The 26,844-nt window shown below is 44.3% G+C and overlaps 1 protein-coding gene across 4 annotated transcripts in view; it reads right to left on the bottom strand.

Moving 5' to 3' along the window:
* prodh2 (proline dehydrogenase 2) overlaps positions 1-26,844 on the bottom strand; it is a 48,745-nt gene that overhangs the window by 11,915 nt on the left and 9,986 nt on the right. For 2 of the 4 annotated variants that reach the window (XM_029764147.1, XM_029764146.1), the window contains 6 exons: positions 20,703-21,199; positions 19,321-19,511; positions 12,357-12,483; positions 11,534-11,605; positions 8,804-8,884; positions 6,139-6,282 (listed from right to left, as the gene is read on the bottom strand). In XM_029764147.1, the coding sequence (XP_029620007.1) occupies positions 6,139-6,282; positions 8,804-8,884; positions 11,534-11,605; positions 12,357-12,483; positions 19,321-19,511; positions 20,703-20,957 (870 nt within the window). In that variant the 5' untranslated portion in view covers positions 20,958-21,199. Of the gene's footprint in view, positions 1-6,138; positions 6,283-8,803; positions 8,885-11,533; positions 11,606-12,356; positions 12,484-19,320; positions 19,512-20,702; positions 21,200-22,436; positions 22,501-26,844 lie in introns of those variants that run through there. The other 2 variants (XM_029764145.1, XM_029764144.1) reach the window with 2 other exon arrangements.

Genomic DNA, 26,844 nt, shown 5'->3' with positions numbered 1-26,844 from the left:
GAGGTTAGTGGAGGAGTGGCGGTGCGAGTTCTGAGCCATCTCTGCCCAGGGCACGAACTCCGCCCACTCCCCCGACCTGTCCTGGCAATAAGACCTCAAAAACCTACCCACATCCTGGTTAACTCTCTCCACCTGCCCGTTACTCTCAGGGTGAAAACCTGAGGTAAGGCTGACGGAGACCCCCAGACGTTCCATGAACGCCTTCCAGACCCTTGAAGTGAACTGGGGACCCTGATCAGACACTATATCCTCAGGCACCCCGTAGTGCCAAAAGATGTGTGTAAACAGAGACTCCGCCGTTTGTAGGGCCGTAGGGAGACTGGGCAAAGGGAGGAGACGACAGAACTTAGAAAAACGATCTACAACGACCAGGATCGTGGTGTTACCTTGTGAAGGTGGAAGCTCGGTTATGAAATCCACCGACAAGTGCGACCACGGCCGTTGTGGAACGGGTAAGGGTTGTAACTTACCTCTGGGTAGGTGTCTAGGAGCCATGCACTGAGCGCACACTGAGCAGGAGGAAACATAAACCCTCACGTCCTTAGCTAAAGTGGGCCACCAGTACATCCCACTAAGTCAACACATCGTCCGATCAATCCCAGGATGACCAGAGGAGGGTGATGTGTGAGCCCAGTAGATCAATCGGTCGCGGACAGCAGACGGAACGTACAGACTCCCAGCTGGACACTCAGGGCTCTGCACGTGACGCCCGCTCAATGTCCGCGTCCAGCTCCCACACTACTGGTGCCACCAAACAAGAGGCTGGAATTATGGGAGTGGGATCCATGGACCGCTCCTCTGTGTCATACAGCCGGGACAATGCGTCTGCCTTAACGTTCTGGGAACCTGGTCTGTAAGAGAGGGTAAACACAAAACGGGTGAAAAACATGGCCCACCTTGCCTGGCGAGGATTAAATCTCCTCGCCTCCCGGATGTACTCCAGATTGCGGTGGTCAGTCCAGATGAGAAAAGGGTGTTTAGCCCCTTCAAGCCAATGTCTCCACACCTTCAAAGCCTTGACGACAGCCAACAGCTCCCGGTCCACCACATCATAGTTTCGCTCCGCCGGGCTGAGCTTCTTAGAAAAGAAGGCACAGGGGCGGAGCTTAGATGGCGTACCCGAGCGCTGAGAGAGCACAGCTCCAATCCCAGCCTCAGACGCGTCCACCTCCACTATGAATTGCAAATACGGATCCGGATGTGGCAACACAGGAACCGAGGTAAACAGAGCCTTCAGTTTCCTCAAAGCCCTGTCTGCCCCAGCCGACCACTGCAAACGCACCGGACCCCCCTTCAACAGTGAGGTAATGGGAGCAGCTACCTGACCAAAACCCCGGATAAACCTCCGGTAGTAATTGGCAAACCCTAAAAATCGCTGCACCTCCTTCACCGTGGTTGGAGTCGGCCAATTACGCACGTCTGCAATGCGGTCACTTTCCATCTGCACTCCTGACGTGGATAGGCGATACCCTAAGAAGGAGACAGACTGTTGACAGGCATTTCTCAGCCTTGACATACAGGTCATGCTCCAACAGGCGACCAAGCACTCTGCGCACCAGGGACACATGCTCGGCAAGTGTAGCGGAGTATATCAGAATGTCATCGATATACACCACTACACCCTGCCCGTGCAGGTCCCTGAAAATCTCGTCTACAAAAGATTGGAAGACTGATGGAGCATTCTTCGACCCGTACGGCATGACGAGGTACTCATAATGCCCTGAGGTGGTACTAAATGCTGTCTTCTACTCGTCTCCATCTCGGATACACACCAGGTTGTACGCACTCCTGAGATCCAGTTTAGTGAAGAAGCACGCCCCGTGCATTAACTCAATCGCCGTGGCGATTAGAGGTAGCGGGTAACTGTACCCCACCGTGATTTTATTAAGACCTCGATAATCAATGCACGGGCGCAGACCTCCATCCTTCTTCTTCACAAAAAAGAAACTCGAGGAGACGGGTGAAATGGAGGACCTAATGTACCCCTGATGCAGGGATTCGGAGATATATGTCTCCATAGCCACCGTCTACGCTTGCGACAGGGGATACACGTGACTCTTAGGAAGTGCAGTGTCTACCATGAGATTTATCGCACAATCCCCCTGTCAATGGGGTGGTAATTGAGTCGCCTTCCTTTTACAGAAGGCGAGAGCCAAATCGGCATATTCGGGGGGAATGCGCACGGTGGAGACCTGGTCTGGACTTTCAACCGTAGTAGCACCAACGGAAACCCCTACACACCTACCTGAGCACTCTCGCGACCACCCCGTGAGAGCCCTCTGTGGCCAAGAAAAAGTGGGGTTATGACTAGTTAACCAAGGTAGACCCAGCACCACGGGATACGCAGGAGTGTCAATAAGGAAAATACAAATTCTTTCCTTGTGACCCCCCTGCGTCACCATACTCAAAGGAGCTGTGGCCTCCTTGATCAACCCTGACCCTAATGGTCGATTATCTAAGGTGTGAACGGGGAAAGGCACATCCACGGGTACAATGGGGATCCCTAAACTATGAGCAAAAGCTTGATCAATGAAATTCCCAGCCGCGCCTGAATCTACAAGTTCCTTATGCTGGGAACGCGGGGAAAAATCAGGAAAAGTAACAGACACAAATATATGTGCAACAGAGGGCTCTGGATGAGAATGGCGCCTACTCACCTGGGGTGGCGCCAGAGCGCCCTGCCTTCTACCTCGATTCCCAGAGGAACCTACCCGGCACCGACTAGCAGTGTGACCTCTGCGGCCACCGATGGTGCACGAGCGGGAACCCCCTCCAGTCTCCCTGTGCACCCTCCCTCCCAGTTCCATGGGTAGAGGAGAGGGGGTGCGGGAGGATGGAACCACCAGACCCCGATCTGGACGTCCGCGAGCAGCCAGCAGGTTGTCCAGCCGGATGTACAGATCCACCAGCTGGTCGAAGGTGAGGGTGGTGTCTCTGCAGGCCAGCTCCCGACGGACGTTTTCACGCAGACTGTAGAGGTAATGGTGGATCAGGACCCTGTGATTCCGTCCCGTACCGGGTGCCAGGGTCCTGAACTCCAGGGCAAAATCCTGGACGCTCCTCGTCTCCTGCCTCAGATGGTAGAGGCGCTCACCCACCGCTCTGCCCTCGGGTGGGTGGCCGAAAGTGTGAACTCCTCATAATGGTCCAACGCCGCATCTCCCTCTCCACACACAGCGCTGGCCCACTCCAGGGCTCTCCCTGTGAGGCACGAGACGAGGGCGAAACTCTTCTCACGGTCAGTTGGAACTGGGTGGACCGTGGCCAGATAAAGTTCTAATTGGAGTAGGAAACCCTGGCAGTTGGCAGCACTTCCGTCGTAACCCTGAGGCATGGCTAGATGGATGCCACCGGGTTCAGGTTGACAAGGGGTGCTCCAGATAGACCCCGGTTGGGCTGGTGGAGGCGCTGGATGAATTCCCTGTCTCTCCCAGCAGTCCATATTCTGGACAACGTGATCCATGGCGGTGCACAGATGGTGTAGCTTCTCCGCATTCTCCTGGATGCACTCCTCCACCTCCCTGTCCGGGGTATCTTCTCCTGCTGACTTCAATATTTTGGTCAGTGATTCTGTCATAGTCGTGTTTGTAGGTGGCAGGGAAGTCAGGCGCAGGAGAAACCAACTTGGTTAAACTGGAGTATTTTAATTAACAAAAAAACTCCAAAACCAAAGTACACAAATAACATGGGTAAAAATAACCCGTCGCACACCGATACAAAATACATGCGTACATAACTCACAAACAATCACTGACAAGGACATGAGGGAAAACAGAGGGTTACATACACAACATGTAATGAATGGGATTGGAACCAGGTGTGTAGGAAGACAAGACAAAACCAATGGAAAATGAAAAACTGATCAATGATGGCAAGAAGACCGGTGACGTCGACCGCCGAGCACCACCCGAGCAAGGAGGGGCATCGACTTCGGCAGAAGTCGTGACAGAGGCCTACAAACCTGACTCAGTTACACCAGCTCTGTCAGGAGGAATGGGCCAAAATTCACCCAACTTATTGTGGGAAGCTTGTGAAAGGCTACCCGAAACGTTTGACCCAAGTTAAACAATTTAAAGGCAATGCTACCAAATACTAATTGAGTGTATGTAAAGTTCTGACCCACTGGGAATGTGATGAAAGAAATAAAAGCTGAAATAAATCATTCTCTCTATTATTATTCTGACATTTCACATTCTTAAAATAAAGTGGTGAACCTAACTGACCTAAAACAGGGAATGTTTACTAGGATTAAATGTCAGGAACTGTGAAAAACTGAGTTTAAATGTATTTGGCGAAGGTGTATGTAAACTTCCGACTTCAACTGTAAACAGAGCATTCGGAAAGTATTCAGACACCTTGACTTTTCCACATTTTGTTACGTTACAGTTTTATTCTAAAATATATATATTTTTTTAAGCCTCATCAATCTACACACAATACACCATAATGAAAAAACAAAAGCAGGTTTTAAGACCCCCCCCCTCCCCCCCCAAAAAAGATCACGTGGATAAGACACTTTACTCAGTACTTTGTTGAAGAACCTTTGGCAGTGATTACAGCCTCGAGTCTTTTTGGGTATTGGCACACCTGTATTTGGGGAGTTCTCCCATTCTTCTCTGCAGATCCTCTCAAGTTCTGTCAGGTTGGAGGGGAGTGTCGCTGCACAGCTATTTTCAGGTCTTTCCAGAGATGTTCAATTGGGTTCAAGTCCGGGCTCTGGCTGGGCCCCTCAAGGACATTCATAGACTTGTCCCAAAGCCACTCCTGCGTTGTCTTGGCTGTGTGCTTAGGGTCATTGTCCTGTTGGAATGTGAACCTTCGGCCCAGTCCGACCTCCTGAGCACTCTGGAGCAGGTTTTCATCAAGGATCTCTCTGTACTTTGCTCCATTCATCTTTCCCTCCATCCTGACTAGTCTCTGAGTCCCTGCCGCTGAAAAAAATCCCCACAGCGTGATGCTGCCACCACCATGGTTCACTGTAGGGATGGTATTGGCAAGGTGATGAGCGGTGCCTGGTTTCCTCCAGAGTTGATGCTTGACATTCAGGCCAAAGAGTTCAATCTTGGTTTCATCAGACCAGAGAATCTTGTTTCTCATGGTCTGAGAATCCTTTAGGTACATTTTGGCAAACTCCAAGTGGGCTGTCATGTGCCTTTTACTGAGGAGTGGCTTCCGTCTATCCACTGTACCATAAAAGCCTGATTGGTGGAGTGCTGCAAAGATGGTTGTCCTTCTGGAAGGTTCTTCAATCTCCACAGAGGAACTCTGGAGCTTTGTCAGAGTGACGATTGGGTTCTTGGTCACCTCCCCGACCAAGGCCTTTGTCCCCGATTGCTCAGTTTGGCCGTACGGCCAGCTCTAGGATGAGTCTTGGTGGTTACAAAGCTTCTTCCATTTAAGAATGATGGAGGCCACTGTGTTCTTGGGGACCTTCAATGCTGCAGAAATGTTTTGGTACCCTTCCCTAGATCGGTGCCTCGACATAATCCTGTCTTGGAGCTCTACAGACAATTCCTTTGACCTCATGGCTTGTTTTTTGTTCGGACATGTACTGTCAACTGTTGGACCTTACATAGACAGGTGTGTGCCTTTCCAAATCATGTCCATTCAATTGAATTTACCACAGGTGGACTCCAATCAAGTTGTAGAAACATATCAAGGATGATCAGTGGAAACGGGATGCAGCTGTGCTCAATTTTGAGTCTCATAGCAAAGGGTCTGAATACTTATGTAAATAAGGTATTTATGTATTTTATTTTTAATACATTTGCAAAAATGTCAAAAAACCTGTTTGCTTTGTCATTACGGGGTATTGTGTGTAGATTCAAATTCTACTTCTTCCACTTTAGAATAAGGCTGTAATCGAACAAAATCTGGAAAAAGTGAAGGGGTCTGAATACTTTCCGAATGCACTGTAAGTTCTAGAACTGATGTAAAACACATTTGACAACGGTTGAGACAATGAATAGATATTTCTGCTGAGAATGTCTGCACAATTTTTTTTACACAACCATTCATTGTGGAGAAACAAATAGAGAGGGAAGGAGAGAGAGAGAGAGGGGGGGGAGAGAGAAACAGAGAGAGAGACAACAAGAGAGGGATGAATAGGAATCAAAATGGAGCTGAAAAGTAGACTACCTTAAGGTAACACTGGTAGGTGTTCCAGATCCAGGCGCCATCTTGGTTGAACTTCTTCATCATGGCCATGGTGACGAGTGAGAGGGCGGGGTTCATGTATGTATACTCTGCGTCGACCAGAACTCGCACTTTGTTGGCACTGGTCTGAGCATGAAACACATAGAGTAATGGCACTTTGGTAACACTTTTACCTAAAGTGATTCTTATGTCTATAATGTGTAGGCCAGGGCTTTCCAACCCTGTTCCTGGAGAGCTACCGTCCTGTAGGTTTTCAATCCAACCCCAGTTGTAATTAACCTGATTCAGTTGATCAACCAGCTAATTATTATAATCAGATATGCTAGATTAGGGTTGGAGTGAAAACCTACAGGACGTTAGCTCTCCAGGAACAGTGTTGGAGACCATGACCATGTAATTACAAAGCAGATAGTATGTTAGTACATGTGAATACAATGTTGTAACTACAGCTATTAATGAGTAGTTACATACATGTAACTGCCCAAATAAAGGAAACACCAACATAAAGTGTCTTAACAGGGTGTTGTGCCACCATGAGCCATAGCAGCTTCAATGCACCTTGTATTAGATTCTACTAGTGTCTGGAACTCTATTGGAGGGATGCGACACCATTCTTGCATGAGAAATTCTAAAATTTGGTGTTTTGTTGATGGTGGTGAAAACACCGTCTCAGGCTCTGCTCCAGAAGAAGTGTTCAATTTGGGTTGTGATCTGATAACTGGCATATGATTTACATTATTTTCATGCTTATCAAACCATCTACACAAGTGTTTCCATTATTTTGGCAGTTACAGTTGAAGTCAGACGTTTACGTAGACCTTAGCCAAATACATTTAATCTCAGTTTTTCACAATTCCTGACATTTAATCCTAGTAAAAATGCCCTGTTTTAGGTCAGTTAGGATCACCACTTTATTTTTTAAGAATGTGAAATGTCAGAATAATAGTGGAGAGAATGATTTATTTCAGCTTTTATTTCTTTCATCACATTCCCAGTGGGTCAGAAGTTTACATACACTCAATTAGTATTTGGTAGCATTGCCATTAAATTGTTTAACTTGGGTCAAACGTTTCGGGTAGCCTTCCACAAGCTTCCCACAACAAGTTGGGTGTTTGTAGGCCTCCTTGCTCGCACACACTTTTTCAGTTCTGCCCACAAATGTTCTATGGAATTGAGGTCAGGGCTTTGTGATGGCCACTCCAATACCTTGTTGTCCTTAAGCCATTTTGCCACAACTTTGGAAGTATGCTTGGGGTTATTGTCCACTTGGAAGACCCATTTGGGACCAAGCTTTAACTTCCTGACTGATGTCTTGAAATGTTGCATTTACATTTAACATTTTAGTCATTTAGCAGACGCTCTTATCCAGAGCGACTTACTTTGAATGCATACATTTCATACATTTTTTTTAATAGTATTTTTTCTCCGTACTGGCCCCCCGTGCAAACACCATGCTCTACCAACTGAGCTACAGGGAAGGCTGCTTCAATATATCCAAATAATTTTCCTTCCTCATGATGTGAAGTGCACCAGTCTCTCCTGCAGCAAAGCACCCCCAATGCTGCACCCCCAATGCTGCCACCCCCGTGCTTCACGTTTGGGATGGTGTTCTTCGGCTTGCAAGCATCCCCCTTTTTCCTCCAAACATGACAATGGTCTCTATGGCCAATATTTTTGTTTCATCAGACCAGACGGCATTTCTCCAAAAAGTATGATCTTTGTCCCCGTGTGCAGTTGCAAACCGTAGACTGGCTTTTTTATGGCGGTTTTGGAGCAGTGGCTTCTTCCTTGCTGAGCGGCCTTTCAGGTTATGTCGATATAGGACTCGTTTTACTGTGGATATAGATACGTGGTACCTTCAGGCGTTTGGAAATTGCTCCCAAGGATGAACCAGGCTTGTGGAGGTCTACAATTTATTTTCTGAGGTCTTCGCTGATTTCTTTTGATTTTCCCATGATGTCAAGCTAAGAGGCACTGAGTTTGAAGGTAGGCCTTGAAATACATCCACAGGTACACCTCCAATTAACTCAAATTATGTCAATAAGCCTATCAGAAGCTTCTAAAGCCATGACATCATTTTCTGGAATTTTCCAAGCTGTTTAAAGGCACAGTCAACTTAGTGTATGTAAACTTCTGACCCACTAGAATTGTGATACAGTGAATTAAAAGTGAAATAATCTGTCTGTAAACAATTGTTGGAAAAATGACTTGTGTCATGCACAAAGTAGATGTCCTAAATGACTTTCCAAAACTATAGTTTGTTAACAAGTAATTTGTGGAGTGGTTGAAAAACAAGTTTTAATGACTCCAACCTAAGTGTATGTAAGCTTCCGACTTCAACTGTATCTGTAGGTACAAGGGATATTTAAGGTAAAGTTTTACCAACTCTTTTACATCTAACTTCATGACAGGAATATCATTACATGTGGAAAACAAGATATACTACAGGGCACATGGTGCATTGAAGCAAGAATATAATTTCATGTGGAAAAGAAGATACACTACAGGACACATGGGGCATCTAAGTATAAAAGTATAAATACATGTATGTGGACAATACCAGTGTAGGCTGCAATATTTGCATAAGCAAATAACAGGTGCCAATATTTCTGAATTTATGAAAATACATATTTTTTTCTCTCCATACCTCTCCCACTTTGTTGAGCCTCTGAAGGCCGCACAGGAAATGTGTGTTCTCGCTCTCCTGTAAACCGGGGAAGCTGATTGGCTGTGAGAAACAGGACCAGACAGTGGATCAGTCATCACTCTAGACCAGGTATTCCCAAACTAGGGGGGTACGCCAAATAAAAATGTGATACACATAATAAAAATACATTTAAAAATCTATTTTTTTTCACATTTTCAAACAGTCCGTTTAGTAAGGCCCGCATCCATAGAGACACATATCAGCTCTACTGGTATTACTGCTACTACTTGCAGTACTACACCTGCACCTGTCGATGACACAAGTTGTTCTGCTTCCACGAGCACATCCAATGCTAGCATCAGTAATTCTACATTTGTCGTTAGTCCAGCTAGCATGGACACTGACAGTTATGAATCTGATGCAGCCGAAGAGCTACTGCCCCCTTACCCGGGAAAGCACCAAACAACAGACAGGGACGTTGGACCATCGAAGAGGCGCAAATATGATAAGAACTACATTGATTTGGGGTTCACTTGGGAGTAGTACTTTTCCTCAGCCACAGTGTGTTAAATTTGAAAAAGTATTATCTCACAACTTAATGAAACCTTCACTCTTGCGCAGACATTTAGAAACAAAACATGCCAATTTGAAAAATTAGCCTCAGGAGTTTTTGGAGTGAGAATTAAGACGACTTTTGAGTAGTAACACATATAAAAGCAACAGGTACCATTAATAAGAAGGGGCTAGAAGCATCTTATATAGTGAGCTACCGAGTGGCTAGGATAGGCATGCCCCATACTATTGCGGATTACTTAATTATTCCTGCTGCCACAAGATATGGCTGGGACAATGCTGGGGAAAAGGCCCATAAAACTATACAGACAATGCCTTCATCAAACAACACAGTTTCACGACGCATCAGTGACATGGCTGGAGATGTAATGAAACAATTACTGCTTCGCATACAAGCCAGTGAATTCTATGCGTTACAGCTGGATGAGTCAACAGACGTGGCGGGCCTGGCACAGCTCCTGGTATATGTCCGTTACGTTTATGGGGGGTCAATTAAGGAAGACATCCTCTTATGCAAACCACTGGAAACCAGGACAAGAGAAGAGGATATTTTTAAAGTACTGGACAGTTTTGTGACATCAAATGGACTTTGGTGGTCAAGATGTGTATCAACATTCAGAAGTGAGCTGGTTATCAAGGGGCAAAGCATTGACAAGTTTTTTTTAAATTGAGAGACAAGCTTAAAGTTTTCTTTACTGACCATAATTTTCACTTGTCTGACCACTTGCATGATGACGAGTTTCCAACACGACTAGCCTATCTGGGTGATGTTTTTTCTCGCCTGAATTATCTGAATCTAGGATTACAGGGACTCTCTGCAAGTATATTCAATGTGCGGGACAAAATTGAGGCTATGACTAAGAAGTTGGAGCTCTTTTCTGTCTGTATTAACAAGGACAACACACAGGTCTTTCCATCTTTGTATGATTTTTTGTGTGCAAATTAACTCAAGCTTATGGACAATGTCAAATGTGATATAGCGAAGCACCTGAGTGAGTTGGGTGCGCAGTTACGCAGGTACTTTCCCGAAACAGATGACACAAACAACTGGATTCGTTATCCCTCTCATGCCCTGCCTCCAGTCCACTGAACAAGAGAGCTTCATCGAAATTGCAACAAGCGGTTCTGTAAAAATCTAATCAGAAGCCACTGCCATATTTCTGGATTGGGCTGCGCTCAGAGTATCCTACCTTGAGAATCTGTGGTATGACTTAAAGATTGCTGTACACCAGCGGAACCCATCCAACTTGAAGGAGCTGGAGCAGTTTTGCCTTGAAGAATGGTCAAAAATCCCAGTGACTAGATGTGCCAAGCTGATAGAGACATACCCCAAGAGACTTGCAGCTGTAATTGCTGGAAAAGGTGGCTCAACAAAGTATTGACTTCGGGGGGGGGGGGTGAATAGTAATAAACGCTCAAGTTTTCAGTTTTTTTGTCTTATTTCTTGTTTGTGTCATAAGAAAAAATATTTTGTATCTTCAAAATGGTAGACATGTTGTGTAAATCAAATGATACAAACCCCCCCAAAATTCATTTTAATTCCAGGTTTTATGGCAACAAAATAGGAAAAAAGCCAAGGGGGTGAATACTTTCGCAAGCCACTGTACCTATGTGAGAGTGGATTCTCAGCCCTCACTAGCATGAAAACTAAATACAGACAGACACAAGACTGTGTGTGGAAAATGATTGAAGACTGAGACTCTCTCCAATACAACCCAACATTGCATAGTTATGTCGATCCTTTTAAGCATACCATTCTCATTAACCTGTGGTGAGTTATTCACAATTTTCGATGAACAAATTAGGTTTTATATGTAAGATGGTTAAATAAAGAGCAAAATTATTGATTATTATTATATTATTATTTGTGCCCTGGTCCTAGAAGAGCTCTTTGTCACTTTCCACGAGCCTGGTTGTGACAAAAACTCACACTCATTCTTATGTTGAATAAATGTATCGTATAGTGTGTGTGTGTGGCAGGCTTACAATGATGGCAAAAAACAACATTTGAGAGTGCGCTGACCCTGGTGCTAGAGGGGGTACGCAGCTGGAGGTTGAATGTTTGAAGGGGTACGGTACTATGAAAAGTTTGGGAACCACTGCTCAAGACTTATAAATAGAGAGGCATCTGAACATCTCACAAAATGGCTCACCCACCTCTCCGTCCATGGCTCTGACTAGGAGGTCTAGGTCATACTGTTGTTCTGAGAGCAGGGTTGTTAGCTTCACCTAAGTACAAAGGAAAATGTGTAAACAGAGATCTGGGCCCGCATTTATCGGATTGCTGATTCAGGATCGGTTTTGTTTCTTAGATCATATTGAATTATATTATTATGGACAGGGAGGACCTGATCCTAGATCAGTGTCCACGTAACCGGCCCTTTATTGGAAGATATTGTTAATAAATAATAGAGAGCTAGTTATACAAAAGAGCTAGACTGGTCCCAGACCTGTTTGTGCGCTTACAATTTCAGTCCTTTTCAAGGTTAACATTGTGTGTCATGACAATGAGTCACAAGAAGTTGGTATGATAGCACAAACAGACTGGCACCCAGGCTACACAGGAATGTAGTGCTTATTGCTTATATAATATATTTCATAAGGACAGGAAGACAGCAGGGTTGGGGTATATGGGGGTATATTCAATTTAAATTCAGTCAATTCAGGATGCAAACTGAAATTCCAATTCTCCTCAAAGATTTTCTATGATTAAAATGTGGAATTGGAATTTTACGTTACCTCCTGAATTAACTGTATTGAAATGGAATTGGCCCCAACCCTGCAGGACAGTACAATTAAAATAATTTAGTCTTCAAAGGTCTAATTAATACCATGATTACACACAATGGAGAAAGATTGTTTCAATAGAAAGGCATTCACTTACAAAAAGATGGAAGAAATAAACTTAATTAGCCAAAAAAGCATGAACTATGCTTCTCGCAGAGTAAAAGGGTTTTAGTCAAGTAAGTCATACACTTACACACAGCTCTGGACTGAGCAAGGCAGTGATCTTCAGCTGCATCATGGGATCTTTGCTCCATGCATTGCTATGGGACATGTCAACACATTCCAACATGGACGCCAGGTTGTCGTTGTACCGTCGCTCCCTGTTGACAATTGATATTTGACCACATGCATTCAGACTGAAAGTTATTACATATTTTTTTATTATTATTATTATAATTTTGTTTTGCCCCTTTTCTCCCCATTCTCATTATATCCAATTGGTAGTTACAGTCTTGTCTCAACGCTGCAACTCCCATACGGACTCGGGAGAGTTGAAGGTCGAGAGCCATGCGTCCTCCGAAACACGACCCTGCCAAGCCATACTGCTTCTTGACACACTGCTCCCTTAAAACCTGTTAGGGCTAGGGGGCAGTATTTACACGGCCGGATAAAAAAACGTACCCGAATTAATCTGGTTACTACTCCTACCCAGTAACTAGAATATGCATATAATTATTGGCTTTGGATAGAAAACACCCTAAAGTTTCTAAAACTGTTTGAATGGTGTCTGTGAGTATAACAGAACTCATATGGCAGGCAAAAACCTGAGAAGATTCCTTACAGGAAGTGCCCTCTCTGACAAGATCTTGTTCTTCTTGTCTCTGTTTATTGAAGACTGAGGATCTTTGCTATAACGTGACACTTCCTACGGCTCCCATAGGCTCTCAGAGCCCGGGAAAAAGCTGAATGATATCGAGGCAGCCCCAGGCTGAAACACATTTGCGCTTTTGGCAAGTGGCCGATAAGAGGATAATGGGCTTAAGCACGTGCACGAGTCGAGCCGTGCTTTATTTTCTTTCGTCTATTTACCTAAACGCAGATTCTCGGTCGGAATATTGTTGCTTTTTTATGAGAAAAATTGCATAAAAATTGATTTTAAACAGCGGTTGACATGCTTCGAAGTACGGTAATGGAATATTTAGAATTTTTTTGGCACGAAATGCGCCGTGCTCGTAACCCTTATTTACCCTTTCGGATAGTGTCTTGAACGCACGAACAAAACGTCGCTGTTTGGATATAACTATGGATTATTTGGGACCAAACCAACATTTGTTATTGAAGTAGAAGTCCTGGGAGTGCATTCTGACGAAGAACACCAAAGGTAATCCAACTTTTCTAATAGTAAATCGGAGTTTGGTGAAGGCTAAACTTGCTGGGTGTCTAAATAGCTAGCCCTGTGATGCCAGGCTATCTACTTAGAATATTGCAAAATGTGCTTTCACCAAAAAGCTATTTTAAAATCGGACATATCGAGTGCATAGAGGAGTTCTGTATCTATAATTCTTAAAATAATTGTTGTAAAGCCTTTTTGAAATCGGACAGTGTGGTTAGATTAACGAGAGTCTTGTCTTTAACCTCTCTAGGGTAGGTGGCACCAAATCGTCACACCTACGTAACAGCCAGTGGAATCCTGTGGCGCGTTATTCAAATACCTTAGAAATGCTGTTACTTCAATTTCTCAAACATATGACTATTTTACAGCATTTTAAAGACAAGACTCTCGTTAATCTAACCACACTGTCCGATTTCAAAAAGGCTTTACAGCGAAAGCAAAACATTAGATTATGTCAGCAGAGTACCCAGCCAGAAATAATCAGACACCCATTTTTCAAGCTAGCATATAATGTCACAAAAACCCAGAAGACAGCTAAATGCAGCACTAACCTTTGATTATCTTCATCAGATGACACACCTAGGACATTATGTTATACAATACATGCATGTTTTGTTCAATCAAGTTCATATTTATATCAAAAACCAGCTTTTTACATTAGCATGTGACGTTCAGAACTAGCATACCCCTGCAAACTTCCGGCGAATTTACTAACAATTTACTAAATTACTCACGATAAACATTCACAAAAAGCATAACAATTATTTTAAGAATTATAGATACAGAACTCCTCTATGCACTCGATATGTACGATTTTAAATAGCTTTTTGGTGAAAGCACATTTTGCAATATTCTAAGTAGATAGCCCGGCATCACAGGGCTAGCTATTTAGACACCCAGCAAGTTTAGCCTTCACCAAACTCCGATTTACTATTAGAAAAGTTGGATTACCTTTGGTGTTCTTCGTCAGAATGCACTCCCAGGACTTCAATAACAAATGTTGGTTTGGTCCCAAATAATCCATAGTTATGTTCAAACAGCGGTGTTTTGTTCGTGCGTTCAAGACACTATCCGAATGGTAGATAAGGGTTACGAGCACGGCGCATTTCGTGACAAAAAATTCTAAATATTCCATTACCGTACTTCGAAGCATGTCAACCGCTGTTTAAAATCAATTTTTATGCCATTTTTCTCGTAAAAAAGCGATAATATTCCGACCGGGAATCTGCGTTTAGGTAAATAGACGACAGAAAATAAAGCACGGGATCGACTCGTGCACGCGCCTAAGCCCATTATCCTCTTATCGGCCACTTGCCAAAAGCGCAAATGTGTTTCAGCCTGGGGCTGGAATGACATCATTCAGCTTTTTCCCGGGCTCTGAGAGCCTATGGGAGCCGTAGGAAGTGTCACGTTACAGCAAAGATCCTCAGTCTTCAATAAACAGAGACAAGAAGAACAAGATCTTGTCAGAGAGGCCACTTCCTGTTCAGAATCTTCTCAGGTTTTTGCCTGCCATATGAGTTCTGTTATACTCACAGACACCATTCAAACAGTTTAAGAAACTTTAGGGTGTTTTCTATCCAAAGCCAATAATTATATGCATATTCTAGTTACTGGGTAGGAGTAGTAACCAGATTAAATCGGGTACGTTTTTTATCCGGCCGTGTAAATACTGCCCCCTAGCCCTAACAGGTTAAAATGCTGTAAAATAGACATATGTTTGAGAAATTGAAGTAATAGCATTTCTAAGGTATTTGAATAACGCGCCACAGGATTCCACTGGCTGTTACGTAGGTGGGACGATTTGGTGCCACCTACCCTAGAGAGGTTAACCCGGAAGCCAACCGCACAAATGTGTCAGAGGAAACACTGTACAACTGGCAACCGTGTCAGAGTGCAGGCGCCCAGCCCGCCACAAGGAGTCGCTAGAGCGCGATGGGACAAGGACATCCCAGCCAGCCAAACCCTCCCCTAATACGGACGATGCCAATTGTGCACCACCTCATGGGTCTCCCGGTCGTGGCCTGCTGCGACAGCCCGGGATCGAACCCGGGACTGTAGTGACGCCTCAAATCTGCGATGCAGTGCCTTAGACCGCTACGCCACTCGGGAGGCCCTTCAATATTTCTGAATGAAAACAAACATTGAAAAAAGTCAAATAGATCTTTATCATCAATTTATGTAAAGTGCTGCATGAAACCCATGTAATTGCACAGCGTATGGTAGCCGAGCATTGCCAGCGTAAAACCTTTTTCACACCACTGAGCCAAACTGAACTGAGCCTGGTTACATATCTTTAACTTATTTTGTACATAATGTAGCTGCTACCGTCTCTTATGACCAAAAATAACTTCTGGACATCAGAACAGCGATAACTCACTACGAACTGGCAGAAGCTTTTTTTTCATTTAACGAGTCCGACGAGCCCAACGTGAACGACATACGACTTTCCCGCGATCAGGCCCAAATCCTCGTCATTTGCGTGAAGAGACAACGGAGAAAAAGAGAACGAAGGTCAGGCCGCCTTCTGAGAATTCGTAGGCGATCGAATAAACCTTCCGTTCTTCTAGCTAACGTGCAATCATTGGAAAATAAAATCGACGACCGACAAGGAAGATTAAACTACCAACGGGATATTAACAACTGTAATATCTTATGCTTTAAGCACCAGCTGTCAGAGCAGCTCACAGATCACTGCACCTGTACATAGCCCATCTATAATTTAGCCCAAACAACTACCGCTTCCCCTACAGTATTTATTTATTTTATTTATTTTATTTATTTTATTTTTCTCCTTTGCACCCCATTATTTCTATTTCTACTTTGCACTTTCTTCAACTACAAATCTACCATTCCAGTGTTTTACTTGTTATATTGTATTTACTTTGCCACCATGGCCTTTTTGTGCCTTTACCTCCCTTATCTCACCTCATTTGCTCACATTGTACATATACTTATTTTTCTACTGTATTATTGACTGTATGTTTGTTTTACTCCATGTGTAACTCTGTGTTGTTGTATGTTGTCGAACTGCTTTGCTTTATCTTGGCCAGGTCGCAATTGTAAATGAGAACTTGTTCTCAACTTGCCTACCTGGTTAAATAAAGGTGAAATAAAAAAATGCTTCACGGAGTCGTGGCTGAACGACAACATTATCAACATAACACTGTATCGTCAAGATAGAACAGCAACCTCTGGTAAGAGAAGGGGTGGCGGACTATGCATATATGTAAACAACAGCTGATGCACAATATCTAAGGAAGTCTCGAGGTTTTGCTCACCTGAGGTAGAGCATCTGTTCCTAGGCCGTCATTGTAAATAAATATTTGTTCTTAACTGACTTGCCAAGTTAAATAAAGGTTAAATATTTTTTTTAAATAAATCTCATGATAAACTGTAGACCTAGAGAGTTTTCATCTGTATTTTTCATAGCTGTCTACATACCACCACAGACCGATGTTGGCACTAAGGCCGCACTCAACGAGCTGTATTCCGCCAACTTTACTCCACACACAGAGACGCGTTCAAAACTCTCCTCCACCCTCCATTTGGCAAATCTGATCATAATTCTATCCTCCTGATTCCTGCTTACAAGCAAAAATTAAAGCAGGAAGCATCAGTGACTCGGTCAATAAAAAAGTGGTCAGATGAAGAAGATGCTAAGCTACAGAACTGTTTTGCTAGCACAGACTGGAATATGTTCCGGGATTCTTCCGATGGCATTGAGGAGTACACCACATCAGTCACTGGCTTCATCAACAAGTGCATCGATGATGTCGTCCCCACAGTGACCGTACGTACATACCCCAACCAGAAGCCATCGATTACAGACAACATCTGCACTGAGCTAAAGGCAAGAGCTGACGCTTTCAAGGAGCGGGACCCTAACCCGGAAGCTTATAAGTAATCCCGCTATGCCCTCCGACGAACTATCTAACAGGCAAAGCATCAATACAGGACTAAGATTGAATCGTACTACACCGGCTCCGACGCTCGTCGGATGTGGCAGGGCTTGCAAACCATTACAGACTACAAAGGGAAGCACAGCCACGAGCTGCCCAGTGACACGAGTCTACCAGATGAGCTAAACAACTTCTATGCTTGCTTCGAGGCAAATAACACTGAAACATGTATGAGAGCACCAGCTGTTCCGGACGACTGTGTGATCACGCTCTTCCGCAGCTGAAGTGAGTAAGACCTTTAAACAGGTCAACATTCACAAGGCCGCAGGGCTAGACGGATTACCAGGACGTGTACTGCGAGCATGCGCTGACCAACTGGCAACTGTCTTCACTCACATTTTCAACCTCTCCCTGTCCGAGTATGTAATACCAACATGTTTTAAGCAGACCACCATAGTCCCTGTGCCCAAGAGCACTAAGGTAACCTTCCTAAATGACTACCGACCCATAGCACTCACGTCTGTAACCATGAAGTGCTTTGAAAGGCAGGTCATGGCTCACATCAACACCATTATCCTAGAAGCCATTGACCCACTCCAATTTGCATACTGCCCTAACATGATGATGATTCCCTCTCTATTGCACTCCACACTGCCCTTTCTCACCTGGACAAAAGGAACACCTATGTGAGAATGCTATTCATTGACTACAACTCAGCATTCAACACCATAGTGCCCTCAAAGCTCATCAATAAGCTAAGGTCCCTGGGACTAAACACCTCCCTCTGTAACTGGATCTTGGACTTCCTGGCGGGCCGCCCCCAGGTGGTAAGGGTAGGTAACAAAACATCCGCCACACTGATCCTCAACACCGGGGCCCCTCAGGGGTGCGTGCTCAGTCCTCTCCTGTACTCCCTGTTCACTCATGACTGCATGGCCAGGCACGACTCCAACACCATCATTAAGTTTGATGACACAACAGTGGTAGGCCTGATCACCGACAACGATAAGACAGCCTACAGGGAGGAGGTCAGAGACTTGGCCGTGTGGTGCCAGGAAAACAACCTCTTCCTCAAAGTGATCAAGACAAAGGAGATGATTGTGGACTACAGGAAAAGAAGGACTGAGCACGCCCACATTACCAACTAACTAACATGGTCCTAGCACACCAAGATAGTTGTGAAGAGGGCACGACAAAACCTATTCCCCCTCAGGAGACTGAAAAGATTTGGCATGGGTCCTGAGATCCTCAAAAGGTTCTACAGCTGCACCATCGAGAGCATCCTGACTGGTTGCATCACTGTCTGGTACGGCAACTGCTCAACCTCCAACCGCAAGGCACTACAGAGGGTAGTGCGTAGGGCCCAGTGCATCACTGGGGCCAAGCTTCCTGCCATCCAGGACCTCTATACCAGGCTGTGTCAGAGGAAGGCCCTAAAAATTGTCAAAGACTCCAGCCAGCCTAGTCATAGACTGTTCTCTCTTCTACCGCACGGCAAGTGGTACCGGAGCGCCAAGTCTAGGTCCAAGAGGCTTCTAAACAGCTTCTACCCCCAAGCCATAAGACTCCTGAACATCTAATAAAATGTTATTATCTATGCATAGTCACTTTAATAACTCTACCTACATGCACATATTACCCCAACACCGGTGACCCCGCACATTGACTCTGTGCTGATACCCCCTGTATATAGTCTTGCTATTGTTATTTTACTGCTGCTCTTTATCTATTTGTAACTTTATTTCTTATTCATATTGTTGGTTAGGGGATTGTAAGTAAGCATTTCACCTGTTGTATTCTGCGCTTGTGACTAATACAATTTGATTTGATCCACTATAGTTAAACTATCCAAGCCCAGAAGTGCAGTATAGTTTAGCACGCTAGTGTGGAAAGGGGTTTAACATAGAAATATGTTGTCTAACCCAGTGCTCTCTCCCAGGTCCTCTTCAATGGGCACAGCCAGCATGGGGCGGAGTCCCAGGGAGCTCATCTTCTCCATGGAATGGGTGATCTCACCCTCACTCTCCCCGGCCACAAACTGAGCATATACAGAGGGCCGCAGGAACAGGGCAAAACCCCTTTTCCCGAGCAGAGTCCGCGCTACAGACATGAGCTGAGAGTGGGAGGAAGAGACAGAGAGAGAGAAAGAAAGAGAGAAAGAGAGAAAGAAAGAAAGAAAGAAAGAAAGAAAGAAAGAAAGAAAGAAAGAAAGAAAGGATGAGTGAGTCAAAATTATAGGAAAGGGGAGAGCGAGTGAGTGAGTCAGATACAAATAAAGAGATCATTTTGGTTAGAGGTAAAGAGAGGGGGATATAAAAAATAAATAAGGAGTATGAGAGGCAGAGAAAGAGTGGGCTCTGATTGACAGGGAGGGGAAACCGAGACAGGCAAATGTTAAAGGAATTCCTGCTTGAGTGTAATGATTAAATAATTCTACCCTGAATTTAGGGATATGGTCTATATAGCCTGTAGAATGAGTTACTAAAGGGTTAAAGCATAAGTCTCACGAGATTGACTAGGATAGGAGAGGAATGGGTATCTGTGGGTTTAAGTAAACATCAAGAACTGTTAAACTGTGGTTGACCTGACCTAGCTAGAACTCTGAGAGTTTATGATCTGAGAGGGAGTACCCCTCGAGGTTTCCCTAATCTCAGAGATATGAAACTGTCGGCTGGGTAAGAATTTACGGTGTTGAGAGTTCTGGGGAAGAACAATTAACTCTCCTTAGTGTTAGTGTGTAATGTGTGTGCGTGAATGAGGAGCCTGGTATATAATAGATGTTTTGTGTATGAACTGCAGAGCGCTCTCCTGAATAAACAATTCTGATTCTTGTAAGCTGTGCCTCTGTCTGTGTTATTAAACCAGAATCATACACATTCTGGATGGCAGACTGAGTATTTTAATTGAAGGTAACATTGAGAACATAATTCTCTTAACAGCCAACATACTTGACCTTTATACATTGACAGACACATTGAGTGCAACAGTGTAAGCATTTGACTGTCTGCACTCACTCACTTACTGATTGAGTTCCAAATGGCACTCTATTCCCTATATAATGCACAACCTTTGACCAGAGCCCTATGAGCCGGTGTCAAAAGTAGTGACAGTCCTGTGAGCCCATGTCAAAAGTAGTGACACTCACTCATTCATTCACTTCACCACTCACTCATTGCCCTCAATTCCTCTCTCTCTCTCACCCCTTCCCTGGTACATACTGCTCATGTAGTGTATATCTCTTCACTTCCCCTCCCTCCCTCCCTCCCTCCCTCCCTCCCTCCCTCCCTCCCTCCCAGTATCTCACCTTCCCACAGTTGTTGACCAGCACTGGGACAGAGCACAGTTGGAACACCCCTAATGCTCGGAGCAGCTCCCCAAAGCTCTTTACCCTGAAGGCGCTGGGGTCCTCAAAGGTCAACGCCACGGGGAGGGTGTCCGCTGCAAACCCCTGTGACGGTGCCTCTGCCAACCGCTCCACCGCCCTTGGGGCCGCAGTACCCAACAGCCTCAGCGACAGAAAGTGATGCAATGATGGGCGAAGCAGTGGAGACGCCATCATCGCTGATGGAGGACGTCTGGATGGACCCGACGTCTGTGTAGATGTGTGTATTTGTATGTGTGTATGTGAACAATATGCCTGTTAATATGTGTGTGTGTGTGTGTGTGCGTGTCTGTGGTGTGTTTACTTTCCTTGCTTGCCTAGTTGTGTAGACTCACTTTGCCTTGACCGCTTGTTCAGTCAGCAGTCTAACAGGGTCACACATACATAAACAAGTGAAGATACCCTCAGCTGAGAACCTGCTGAAAGAGAGGAATGAGGGGTAGAGAACATGTAAACACATACAGAGAAAGAGAAATACAGTACAAGTAAACATTAACCATCAATACAGTACAGCAATTCACAATTTTTATCCAATAGAGGCTGATAATGAGTATCCCTCCATACACGCATCACATTTACTTTCCACATAAATTAAAACTTTGACAATTGTACATTATTATAAATCCATGCCAATTAAGTTAACTGTTAATTTCTCCAAATGTGAGTAAACTAAGCCACAAATATGAATTGCTCTGCTAGAGATTAGTGGTGGGCACCAATATCGATAATGTTTAATATCGATATGAGCAAGGCATAATGAATAGTTTTATGTAAAAAGCATAAATGAAGTCCAGTCTGGTGATACTGAAAATATTTGTCGCCACAGATGGTTTGTTTACATAGCAGGTTAGGATAATTAACGTGGCAGGTTAGGTGAATTAACATGGCAGGTTAGGAGAATGAGGTTAAGGTAAGGAAAAGGGTTATGGTTAAGGCGTCAGCATGCTTCAGTTCAGCTGGCGCCTGGCTGAACTCGGCAAGCCGAACCAAACAAGTGTGCTGTCATAAGACTTTTGCTTGAGAAACGAGAAAAAGCGGCAATAGTACTGTTTTTCCATTTTGAGACGCCGTAGGAGGGTATACACTTCTGCAGAATTAATCTAACATAACTCAAGAAATCTGTCATTAAGTTTGATGTTTTTGCCGAGGCGATCTTAGTTGCGCAATTTTACATCTAACTAATTATTTTTCAATTAAAAATGTGCATGAAAACGAGTCGTCTCTCGTAGAATGACAACTAAGCCTTTATTGAAGAATCCCTACTGTTGACCAATCACCGACGAAGGGGCGTAGACTTTGGCTCCGAATTTCGGCTTGCCTCCAGAAAAATGTTGAGCGGCTGAACAGTCGAAAAAACCCTCACTGAAGTCCAAAACGAACAAAAACGTCACAAAATGTCGTCATAATATATGCACAAACTCTACTGAACTGTTTCGGCTAGGAAGCATGAGGACGCCTTTAGGATTAGCTACAATGCTACATTTGTCAACAGCTGTTGTCCTCGACGCGACCACTAGAAGCGGTAGCGCTACTCCATCTAGCCACAACGGTAGAAAAGTAAACAAACCATCTGTGGCGACAAATCATCAGTAACATGACACCTTCATGCACAAAACCCCCTAACAGACCTTCTCACAGGCTCTCAACTTATCATACTTAATTGCCTGCTGACAGGTCATCAAAGGATGTCTCTCTGTTTCTCTCCAAATGTACATACAGTCTGTAGGGGTGAAGTTGAGCAATTTTTTACATTCAGCATTACTAGGTCAAGGGAAATATTGTATTCTTTCAACAACAACAAAAAAGATATATACATATATTTCAGGATGGTCTGGAAATAATCAGAATGAATGTAAACATAAAAGTTTTGAAAACATAGCTTGTCCAAAAAAAGTGATCTCTTGGCACAACTTACCCCGGATATGGGGTAAGTTGAGTATGGGGACAGGGTAAGTTGAGCCGCCTTGGGGTAAGTGGGTGTTGGTGCTAGTAGGTAAAGTTTAATTAACGGATGGGGGTGTGCAATATTGTATATCTTAAATGTATGTTTTCATTGAGATATACAGATAACTGCAAAAAATAATGGAAACACCAACATAAAGTGTCTTTGGGTAAGAAATAAAGTTACAAGTAGATAAAGAGCAGCAGTAATATAACAATAGCGAGGCTATATACAGGGGGTACCGGTACAGAGTCAATGTGCGGGGGCACTGGTTAGTCAAGGTAATTGAGGAAATATGTACATGTAGGTAGAGTTAAAGAGACTATGCATAGATAATAAACATAGAATAGCAGCAGCGTAAAAGAGGGTTCTGGGTAGCCCTTTGATTAGCTGTTCAGGAGTCTTATGGCTTGGGAGTAAAAGCAGAAGCCTTTTGGACCTAGACTTGGCGCTCCAGTGCCGCTTGCCTTGCGGAAGCAGAGAGAACAGTCTATGACTAGGCTGGCTGGAGTCTTTGACAATTTTTAGTGCCTTCCTCTGACACCGCCTTGTATAGAGGTCCTGGATGGCAGGAAGCTTGGCCCCAGTGATGTGCCGTGCCATCGCACTACCCTCTGTAGTGCCTTGCGGTTGGAGGCCGAGCAGTTGCCATACCAGGCAGTGATGCAACCAGTCAGGATGCTCTCGCTGGTGCAGCTGTAGAACCTTTTGAAGATCTGAAGACCCATGCCAAATCTTTTCAGTCTCCGAGGGGGAATAGTCTTTGTCGTGCCCTCTTCACGACTGTCTAAATGTGTTTTGACCATGTTAGTTTGTTGGTGATGTGGACACCAAGGAACTTGAAGCTCTTTACCTGCTCCACTACAGCCTCGTCGATGAGAATGGGGGCGTGCTCGGTCCTCCTTATCCTGCAGTCCACAATCATCTCCATTGTCTTGATCACGTTGAGGGAGAGGTTGTTGTCCTCACACCACATGGCCAGGTCTCTGACCTCTTCCCTATAGGCTGTCTCATCGTTGTCGGTGATCAGGCCTACCACTGTTGTGTCATCAGACTTGATGATGGTGTTGGAGTCGTGCCTGGCCATGCAGTCATGAGTGAACAGGGAGTACAGGAGGGGACTGAGCACGCACCACTGAGGGCCCCCGTGTTGAGGATCAGCGTGGCGGATGTGTTGTTACTTACCCTTACCACCTGGGGGCGGCCCGTCAGGAAGTCAAGGATACAGTTGCAGAGGGAGGTGTTTAGTCCCAGTGTCCTTAGCTTAGTGATGAGCATTGAGGGCACTATGGTGTTGAACACTGAGCTGTAGTCAATGAATAGCATTCTCACATAGGTGTTCCTTTTGTCCAGGTGGGAAAGGGCAGTGTTGAGTGCAATAGAGATTGCGTCATCTGTGGATCTGTTAGGGTGGTATGCAAATTGGAGTGGGCCTAGGGTTTCTGGGAAAATGTGGTTGATGTGAGCTATGACCTGCCTTTCAAAGCACTTCATGGCTACAGACGTGAGTGCTAAGGGTTGGTAATCATTTAGGTAGTGTCATGACGTTGGCCTGTGGGTAAGGTTTATGACCCCCCCCCATAAATACCTTTCTCCCTTCCCCTCTCTGAACCTACTGAAGGACTGCTGTCCTGAAGGACTGCTGTCCTGTTAAATATAGAGAGTCTGGCAACATCAAACAAATGGGGAAAGGAACCATATTTTGGTAATAAAAACAGTTGGAAATATGCTTTGGAACGTAATGAGTATGTAGGTCAGCTCAGTTGTCATCTGAGACATTATGACTGATGACAGGACGACATAAACTGTACCTGGGAAAGTATCCACCCTCTTGTTATCAGAGTCACATGGAATTGTTATGCAATTGAAATGTTTGAAATTGAAATTGTTTGTTAGGAGATTAAATGTAATTTTAGCTTCCAAATGAGAGATTTGGGTTTTCATAAGGAAAGTGCCCTGCTTGATCAGTGGCCCACCCCTGTGAAGAGGAGGGGTTATAAACGATGAAACACATCCTTCCCCCCTCTCCACTATATAAGCCTTTGACGAAAAGATAACCAGGTGGTTCCAGTACGGGAGTTCTGCAGCCTCTACGTTAGAAGGACACACATGTCAACTAAGCCAACCTCGGCGTGAGCTATGGTATGAACTGGTATGAACTTTGAGCTTATTCACTACAGAAGTGATACTTCCTAGCCGTTGAGTTAGCAGCGGCCGCTGTAGACGTGGGCTAGGAAAGGACGGACGACGGATCCAGTCTAACAGACGGACGAAGATACCACCACGTATCCAATTTACCACCAGAGACATTCTTAAGAGTTTACAGGAAGATCTGTTGGCCAACCCGACCAGCATCTACGACCAATCTACCGAAGCGCAGCTCAGAGTAAATATTTATTGCATTTTCCTTTTCCAAATGGGCGGTAATTTAGAATGCATAAGATAATGTATTTACGATAGCCTAGCTGCTGTTTCTCTGTTCCTAAATCTTCCCGCTCTTTCATTCAAGCCCAACCCCCTTTCCTTTGTGTAACCAGCCATGATACAGGTTCCGTCCACCAGGACGTTTTCTGTATGACATCATTTGTATTCTGTGTATATGTAATTCTGTGTGATTAGTTTAGGTATTTAGTAAATAAATAATTAAACCCAATTTTGTATTGCTGATTCAACTTGTTAGCCAGGGTTCGTGAAGATAGCCAAGAATTTACAACTTTCATTATGAGACTGAAAATAAGATAAGGGTTAATATTGACTGCTATCGATGTAAAATATTACTAAGTATTTTAAGAGTTTATTCGGAAGATAACGGCTCTATAAACGTTCTTCCGTGGTGCCCCGACTTTCTAGTTAATAACATTTACATGATTAGCTTAATCAGGTAATATTATTACAGAGAAATCATTTTATAAGTTAGCATGTCATATCACTTAATCCGGCATAGCCAAAGACACGACATATGACGCCCCGTGCGAGGAATCTAAAATAGGATGACGCTTTCATTTTGATTCAGCCTATATAAAATTGAAAAGCAGATTACTGTCACGCAATCCATCGTGGATTTGAAAGGAGGACCAAGGCGCAGCAGAAGTGTGGACACTCATGTTTCTTTAATTAACAAAACAAGTAAAGTATCCACTGGGAAAAACAATAAACAAAACAATGAACAGTACTCACGATACGACAGTGTAGCAGGCTAAACCAAAAAAAGCAGTGCTCACCACAATTCCCCACAACCCCCAGTGACAAACATACTCCTATATATATGACTCCCAATCAGGAACAACGATCCCCAGCTGTTCCTGATCAGGAGTCACAAGACACAGAGAACCTTCAAACACACACACACAAGACTGCAACGTCCTGACCCCCAAACTACTACAACAGCTCCATCTGCTGGTCAGGACGTGACAATTACATAATATACCAAGTTGATTATATACATTATGGGAATTGTAGACCGGAATTATTGGTGTGTGTGTGCTCTGGAGAATCGCCTCCGTGTTGTGCTCTGAGGTAGTCAGTGGCGAGCATAAGCTATACAGTTCTGTATGAGGACTGATAAAGCTATCTGAGAAATAGCGCGTTTGGCCAAACGCTGGGCTATTTCTGCCTCTCGCGTTTCAGACGCGTGTTGGCTAGGTCATTATTAATTTCTCGAGCGAGGACAAAGAGCCAGCCTATTGAAATTTAGGAGAGATTAGCTTGACCAGCGATAAGTATCTCTCTGTCTCTCTCGCGTTTCGATGCGAGTAGACCACGGTGCATTTTGTTGTTTGCCGCGAGTTCCGGTTAAAACATCGTCAAATATCGCCGAAAAGGGTTTGAACATAATACGTTATAAGTAAAACCTTTCCCTTGCCAAGGGAATCCTATGTTGAGCATTTTTCAGGCATCAAGTAGCATTAGCTTGCTCGAGATGCTAAGCTAACAAAAGGGAAAACAGCCATGTTGTTTTGTGCCACATTGTAATTTATCCAATTTCAGCATGTGCCAGCAGGGACCTCTGAAGTCACCAGTACTTTCCTTCAAGAATAATTAGTCAGGTGACACTCAAGTCGTTACTCGTGATATCCAGACGGATATCGATGTCTTATTCAATTGAACTAATAAGTGAAATTG

Source organism: Salmo trutta, chromosome 10 (assembly GCF_901001165.1).
Source record: "Salmo trutta chromosome 10, fSalTru1.1, whole genome shotgun sequence".
Lineage (NCBI taxonomy): Eukaryota > Metazoa > Chordata > Actinopteri > Salmoniformes > Salmonidae > Salmo > Salmo trutta.
Note: the sequence above shows the minus strand (reverse complement) of the source record. Positions and strands in the feature narration are given on the sequence as shown.